The following is an 8,329-nucleotide window of genomic DNA, read 5'->3' on the forward strand; positions in this document are numbered from 1 at the left end:
ATGGAGAACATAAGAGCAACAGCCTTTGACGTGTTTGATGAAGCACGTTTACTGGGTGAACACACTGACATGATCATCAAGTCAAATGACAGAGAATTTCAAGTGCACAAGATCATCATGTGTGGCTGCAGCTCCTACTTTAGGTGAGAAGAAGCATTTGAACTGCAATTGTGGGCAAATTACCTATAAATGATTATAATTATATACATAATTTCCACTGCCAACATTATACTGTTGAAACTGCCAAATATATAAGTCCAAATATATAAATTCATGAAAATGAATGAGTGTATTGCCAGAAAAATGAATGTAACTATGATATCTAGGAAAAAACATTCTTGAAATTTGATTCTGGAAGTGGCTATGAATGAAGTTTTACCCAGCATTTCAAATTTAATATAGGAAACTAATCGGTTTCTCTAAGTAAATTTGGCTGAAATTAAAATGTAAATAACAAAAAGTTATTTTATATATGCTCATTATTAATGCCTGTATTTATTTGTCAAATTTGTTCACAGGGCTCTTTTCTCCAACAACTGGAGCAGCCCAGCACAACATTTCTGTGAAATTCAAGGAATATCCAGAGACATCATGCCTCTCATTATCCAGTATGCGTACACAAGATCTGTGCTCATTACTCAAGAGAATGTGTTGGAGCTCTTGGTGGCGGCTGAAATGATCTTAGTGTCAGGTCTTGTAGATGCCTGCTGTCAGTTCTTGGAGTCACATTTATGCCCAGAGAACTGCATTGGCATCTGTAAGTTTACAGAGGACTTTTACTCTTGCTCAAAGCTCCGCTGTAAAGCAAAGCACTACATCCTGCAGCACTTTGAGGAGGTTCTGCACGTATCTGAGGAGTTCCTGGAGCTCTCCCTGGAACAGCTTGAGGAGATCATTGATGAGGATGAGCTGAATGTCAAACAGGAGGAGGTGGTTTTTGAAGCTGTCCTCCACTGGATTAATCATGCACCAGAAAACAGGAGGCAACACATTGCCGTGCTTCTGCCAAAGGTAAAACAGAGATTTTTGTCTTGGTTTTCATTACAAATTTATTAAAACTCTTAAATCAAGATACATTTTCTGCTATAATTAAAAATTTAGTGTTGTGATTTTGTCATTTACATTTCTTTTTTGTCTATAATTTACTAATTTTATTTCAGTTTGAAATGAAACATTAACATTGGAAATCCTTTTCCATTTTTGAACACCTCATAACTGCTTAGTAACAGTCTTGCAACAGTCTCTGAAAGTCTAACTCTCCCTTGTGCTTCAGGTTCGATTGGGGTTGATAACATCAGCCTACTTCATCAATAATGTAAAGTGCAATGCACTAGTGATGGAGAATGAAGCCTGCATGCCAGTTATCATCAATGCAATGAAGACTTTGTTTGACTTCAACATGGATGAACCCACCAACTCAGAACTCATGCGTCAACTGACACGTCCACGTCTGCCCTCATCGATCCTATTGGCCATCGGAGGATGGAGCAGCGGCAATCCCACCAATGAGATTGAGGCATATGATGTGAAGGCAGACTGCTGGGTCAGTGTGACTCAAGAGGATGAGCATCCCAGAGCCTATCATGGTACAGCAGTCCTGGATGAGTTTGTCTACTGTATTGGTGGTTTTGATGGTGTGGAGTATTTCAATAGCGTGAGGAAATTCAGTCTTATCACTCAGACTTGGCATGAGGTGAGTAATGCTGTAGGTCAACATGTAACTTTAATTTAGCACAAAACAGTATTGTGGTACAGTGATGGTACCGGATTGTACTTTGATATGGACCATAGTGCTGAATGATGTGCTGTACTCCACATAACTTCAAAGAATACCACTGTATTACCATATTACATGTCTAAAAAGTGGTAAAACCATGATAATTTTTTTTTTTGTGTGTGTTCCAGCATTTGTTGTAGCTTTGTATAATATAATATAATATAATATAATATAATATAATATAATATAATATAATATAATATAATATAATATAATATAATATAATATAATATAATACACCAGAGTTACCATCATGATTTTGTCACAAAATACCATTAAGAAAAATAATAATAGTACTATTGTATTTATTTGCAACTGATAGGACAGAACCAATGAGATGGTGTATTGATGTGTGTTCGCACACTGATGTATTTGGTGTGTTGTAGGTGGCCCCCATGTATGAACGCCGCTGCTATATTAGTGTTGCTGTTCTGGACGGGCTCATTTATGCCATTGGTGGTTTTGATGGACAACAACGGCTTAAAACAGTAGAGCGCTACGATCCAAACACCAATCAGTGGACAATGATGGCACCCATGAATGAACGAAGGAGTGACGCCAGCGCCACCTCACTGCAGGGCAGGGTAAGAGCACTTACCCATGATTCCACACTCTTCTGCTGGAGACTCTTAATGCCTGTAAAGCATGAAGGAAAGGGGAAATAGAGATATGCCATAAGGAAAAGTGTTAATATGGAAAGGAATATCATAAAATATTTTAAAGAGTGTTTTAAACACTGGTTTTCTGATCAATCTGTGATGATTGTGCACAAACATCATGCATGTTATTTTTGTGTTTGTCAGATTTATATCTGTGGTGGTTTTACTGGGAACGAGTGTCTCTTCTCTGCTGAGAGTTTCAACCCTGAAACAAACCAGTGGACTCTCATCGCTCCCATGAGTAGCCGCCGCAGTGGTGTTGGTGTGATCGCTTTTGCAGATCTAGTGTATGCTGTGAGTATTAAACACACATATCAGTTTTATAGTTTTAATTAACTATGATAACCATGACACAAATACAGAAATATGGAACAATCACAGTTTAAAGGTTGCACTTATGCAAATGCATGGATGTCATTTACAAATGCACAGAATACATAAATACAAAGTGTATTTATTTAAAGGTTGGTGGTTTTGATGGTGCCAGTCGTTTGCGGAGTGCGGAGGCCTACAATCCGCTGACTAACATCTGGAGTGATGTTGCATCAATGTACAACCCACGCAGCAACTTTGGCATTGAGGTGAGATGTGGACAGTTAATATCTGTCACTGGTGAAACTATGAAATACCAATACAATACAATACAGAAATATACAATAATGATTTTATGATAATGAATATGGGGGAATTTTGTTTTGGTTCCATATTGAGAATAATTGGAAAGTTGCACCCTAAAATTGTAGAAGGCTTCAATGATCAATGTGTGTCAAAACATTCTAACTATGTTTAAATTAAGTGTCGCATCTATAATAAGATTTATTAATGTAAAGTTAAAGACATTAGCTGTACATTATTTATTTTCCTTTTTACCTTCCTCAAAATCCAGGTAGTTAATGGTCAATTGTTTGCTGTCGGAGGCTTTAATGGATTCAGCACCACCTCTGAAGTGGAGTGCTATGATGAGAAGACAGATGAATGGTAACTTCCACAAACACTAAATCTTTCAGATCATTTCACGCTGCATTAGATATAAATATAAGTCTATAAGTCTAATACAGACTATATTTCATTGCATTCCTTGCATCTGTTTTCTATACAGGTTTGATGCAAATGAACTGGCCATTTCCCGCAGTGCTCTGAGCTGTTGTGTAGCATCAGGATTGCCTAACATGGCACAGTATGCTGCCCTACGAGACACCGTACAGACACAAGACGAGTCTGACAGTGAATGAGCTCCTTCTTGCAGATCTGACAGTCTGACTACAAATGGAGAGTCATGTTTCCTGAATAAATGCATTCAAAAAAGAGGCTGTATTCTAAGTGTTAAAATTTCTCTCAGGTAGTGTTATTCATTTAAAAAATGAAACCTTGCAAGGGATCTCTACAGCTCAACAAACCAACATATAATATTGAGAATTATTTTTACTGAGTAAACTATTTATTGCTTTATTAAACTTTGTATGAATTACTGTAATTGACTGGCTTCTTTTATATGTTTATACATTGTGTATGATTGATTTAACTCATAGATAGTCTTTGCTAAAGAAGCATTGATTATGTTATGTTTTTATTACTATAGGCATAATCTGCACATGGAAATATAACTTTTGTGTTACGTTAAACAGTCGAGCCTATACAATCATTTTTGCAGTGTCATTATTGACTTCTGAAAATAATTATTATTATAATTATAGATATGCACACAGTCATATATACATTCTCAGTCTGAACAATCACTATTTATCAATAAAGTATAAACAAACACTTAATATTAGCAAAATATTCAAGGTGTGAATTACAGATCTGCAGAAGCACCAAATCCATCGTAATTAGCATATGGGTTATAATATTTCTACATCCATGTGACCCAATTTTTCATGCCAATTATATTTAATATCTACCTAAATGTATATGAAACATGAGTAGGAGAGTCCCATACTTGGCTGTGCCATCTAGCGTTTGAGATATTACAGTGCATTGGCGTTGTTTTGGTTAAGACTGACGTCACTTCCTGTATTTTAAATATTTTAAATATGTGCTGCGTCTCAATTCGCCTACTTGTACAACTTTTTACTACTAAAATAGCGTCTTTACCGGTTGCTCTCTGTCGCTTAGTTACATGCGTCCTGTCACGTAAACTGACATGTCAATCATCTTGTCAAAGATAAAATCCTCCACATTTAATTTAATTAAATTTCCTACCGTATCGGAGAGAAATGCAGTAGCATGTTGATCTGCAGTCGCGGGTCTTTCATGCGGAGACTCTCCTCATATTAAGCAGTGGGGTTACCCGAGCCTGCTTAAATGCGGTAGGGAACATGCCAGTATGGCGAGATGAGTTGATGATCTGTGTGAGTGCTGGGAAAAGTGTAGGAGAGATGGCTTGTAGAAGGTGTGAGGGGATGGGATCTAGTGGGCAGGTGGTAAGATGACTGGAGAGGAGAAGTTTGGATACTTCTGCCTCAGTGAGGGGAGAGAAGGAGGAGAGAAGATTTCTGGAGCTGAGAACTGACTGCTGATGGTTGTTGTTTTGTCAGTGAAGAAATTAGCAAAATCATCAGCAGTTAAAGAGGTGGTGGCGGAGGGGGACAGAGGAGAGAGTTGAATGTTTTGAAAAGTGCGTGTGTTTGAAGCACTGTGTATCATATTGTGGAAATATGAAGATTTAGCAGCATGACCTTCAACAGAAAAGGATGAGATCAGAGACTGATACATGCTCAGGTCAGATGGGTCTTTTGATTTGCGCCATTTAATCTCTGCTGCCCTGAGTTTGGTCCAGTGTTCACAAAGAACATCAGATAACCTGGGGTTAGAGGGAGTAGCACTTGCTGGCCTAGAGGAGAGAGGACAGATATTGTCAAGGCAAGAAGTTAAAGTTGAAAATTAAGTGTCCGTTGCGGTATTCACATCAAGAAATGAGAATTGTATGGGTGAAGGAAGAGAGGATGACACAACAGAGGAAAGATGGGAAGGAGAAAGTGAGCACAGGTTTCGTCTGAAAGTAACTGGTAGAGGGGTTGTTGGTGCAGACGTAGTGAGTTGTAGATTAAAAGTAATGAAGAAATGATCAGTAATGTGCAGAGGTTTCACCAGAATGTTGTCTGGGATGCAGTTGCATGAAAATTAGGTCAAGTTGGTTGCCTGATTTGTAAGTAATTGTGGTGATAAGCCGTTTGAGATCAAATTATGCTAGGAGAGAGAGGAGGTCTGTAGTATAAGGCTTCTCTAGATGCATGTTAAAATCGCCAAAGAGTACAAGTGGACTGCCATCCTCAGGGAATGAAGACAGCAGAACATCCAGCTCCTCAGCAAAGGTGCCCAATTGACCTTGGAGGCAATAAATTACTACAATGTGGATTTTAATAGGAGTTGTAACTGTAATAGCATGAAATTCAAATGAATTATTGCATAGAGAAGAGTGGGTTGAGTATTTCCAATTGTTAGTAATTAGAAGAGCTGTGCCCCCACCCCTCCCAGACTGGAGAGGAGTGTGATAGAAAGAGAAGTTGTTAGAGAGAACAGCGGAGGTTGCTGAATCTTCTGGACGAATCAGGTCTCAGTCAAGCCCAAGATATTGAGAGTAGATTGAGTTGTAATGGCTGGAATGAAGTCAGCTATGTTGACTGCTGACTGCTGACAATTCTTCTGCTGACTTAAATACCTGGTTCTTCTCAAATCAAAACTAATGCGGGACAGTACGCCACTTAAGTGCAATAATAACTAGCGATAAGAGTAACAAAAGGCAAGTAATTGCGCCTGACCACGGACACCAACGTCTCCGGCACGGACACCGAAATCACCGTCTCCGGCACGGACACCGAAACCACCGTCTCTGGGATGTAAACGGACACCACCGTCTCCGACATGGACACCAACATCTCCAGCACGGACTCCGACACCACCGTCTCCGGCACAGACACCAGAACAGACACTGTCACCGGCACGGACACCGGCACGGACATAAGACGGCAGAAAGCGTGAATTTGACTTTTTGACAAATTTGAATTTGACTTCACAGCATCCCTCCACCACCCCAGCACCTCACTCTTGGCTGGTTTTCTATCCCAGTCAAAGTACTCTGGGTTTGGGCCAAATTCCGAGCTCGGAGGCCTCTCCCGGACAGCATGCCAAATACACATAAATTACTACATCTGATTTAATGTACGTGTGAACTCATGAATTGAAGCTATTATTAAAGTTTTCAGAACATTGAGTGATTTTCTTAGTTTTTTGTTGTTTTATTAACATTAAAGGGAAAGTTCCCCCAAAAATGAAAATTGTCATCATTGAGTCTCTCAAGTTTTTATTAAACCCAAATAAGTTTATTTATTCTAGTTTAACACTAGTTTATTAATAAATGATTAAAATATCTCCCTGCTATTTTGTTGTTGTTGTTGTTGGCACATTCATAATCATTACTTTTACCGGTGCCTTGCGGCAAGCTTTTAGTCGATTAATGGCTTAAATGAATGACTACTGGTCAACCTTAAAAAAACTTTAGTCAGGGTAAGTCCCTTAGTAAATGTTGCTGAGGGACGTTTTGAGTGTTGATGACACCCTGAATCCATTCCGATTGATGAATCTGAATGTAGTGTTTACATGAATGCTAAACAAGTGATCAAGTTGATGTGCACGCTTATGTTGCAAGCTTCAAATCAGAATAGATTTTTTGTCATATACGCACACTGCACAAATATACAGAGTTTACTACGGTGACCGAGAGAGCTCAACACGCTGCAACTGAAGAAAACACATGCAAATAGAAAAACACCCGCAAATTAAGAAAACATCTTCATCACTTTCACAACACATGTGTGCTCCAAATATTCACAACACAACCAAATACAGAAACGCACTGCAAAAGTTCGCAACATAAAGACTTTGTAATAGGGCATAATAATACCCCTTTACGGTGTTTCAGTGCAAGTTGCTTTCAGTTAAGACGGCTAGTCCCAGCATGGGATGCTGCATGTTGGTTGCTGATTTCTTTTTAATAATTTTACTGAATGCCTAGACAGTGGAAAATGAAGGCAGATGGATGTGTCCCGGCCAGTGTTTTAATAAAAAGGAACTGATGAGGTTTCAAAGAAGGGCAGGACAGTCAGAGCAGTTGCAAAGAAAATTTAGAAAGCCAGTCGTGAGGATTCTGAGACCTCATGGCTTAATGTCCATGGGAAAATGTGGGTCCCATGGCCAAACCAGTTGAGAACTGCTGGTACAGTATAAGGGACAAATTCAGATACAGCCATAGTGTCTTAGTGACTGTTCAAAGCCTTGTTTGTTGAATATTTCCAGTTGTAAAAAAAAAAAAAAAATCAGCTTGCCCATTTATTTGTAATTTTACTTATAATGGCAGTTATTCTGAATTTACAGATTTAACCAAAAAAGCAAGACATTGCACTCATGATGTGGCCTAATGCTGCGTGACCTTGAAATGGAATGGGAATATGACATCTGTGAAAAACAATCCTCTTCATACAGGCCTCTGGTAAACTTGTTTGGGGTCACAGTCACACCATGCAAGAAAAATCTGTTCTACTGTCAAAAACTCACTAGTGTGTATGTTGTCAAAAATGGATGATTGCATATTCAAATGACTAATTATCCCATGCTTTTTTTTTGTCACTGAGTGAATTTTTTTTTTTTATAAATTGTAGTATCTTTGTTACTGTGAAGATGTTTCATTCAAAAGGAATCGATAAAACAAAACTCTATAATAATTATGTGGCCAAGACACAAACTGAAAAGATATTCAAGCTGTACAACTATGATGTCACAAAGACATTCTATAGAACTCTCCTGAGCAAAAGTCCCCACAAAGACAAAATCCTGAGGTGACTTTAATCAGAGTTTGAGGTGAGAAGACTGAATACATTTACAGTCCTGAGAGAAC

At 38.6% G+C, this 8,329-nt stretch overlaps 1 protein-coding gene across 1 annotated transcript; it reads left to right on the forward strand.

Annotated features, from left to right (window-relative positions):
- LOC311281330 (kelch-like protein 10) lies at positions 1 to 3,668 on the forward strand (the record flags this gene model as incomplete). The annotated part of the gene is made up of 8 exons (XM_084394173.1): positions 1 to 143; positions 519 to 1,011; positions 1,274 to 1,693; positions 2,164 to 2,361; positions 2,581 to 2,730; positions 2,901 to 3,017; positions 3,323 to 3,414; positions 3,536 to 3,668. The coding sequence occupies 8 exons, from the start codon at positions 1 to 3 to the stop codon at positions 3,666 to 3,668; spliced, it is 1,746 nt and encodes a 581-aa protein (XP_084250299.1).
- Between the last annotated feature and the right edge of the window lie 4,661 nt (positions 3,669 to 8,329).

Source organism: Rutilus rutilus, assembly GCF_951802725.1.
Source record: "Rutilus rutilus genome assembly, chromosome: 21".
Taxonomy (NCBI): Eukaryota; Metazoa; Chordata; class Actinopteri; order Cypriniformes; family Leuciscidae; genus Rutilus; species Rutilus rutilus.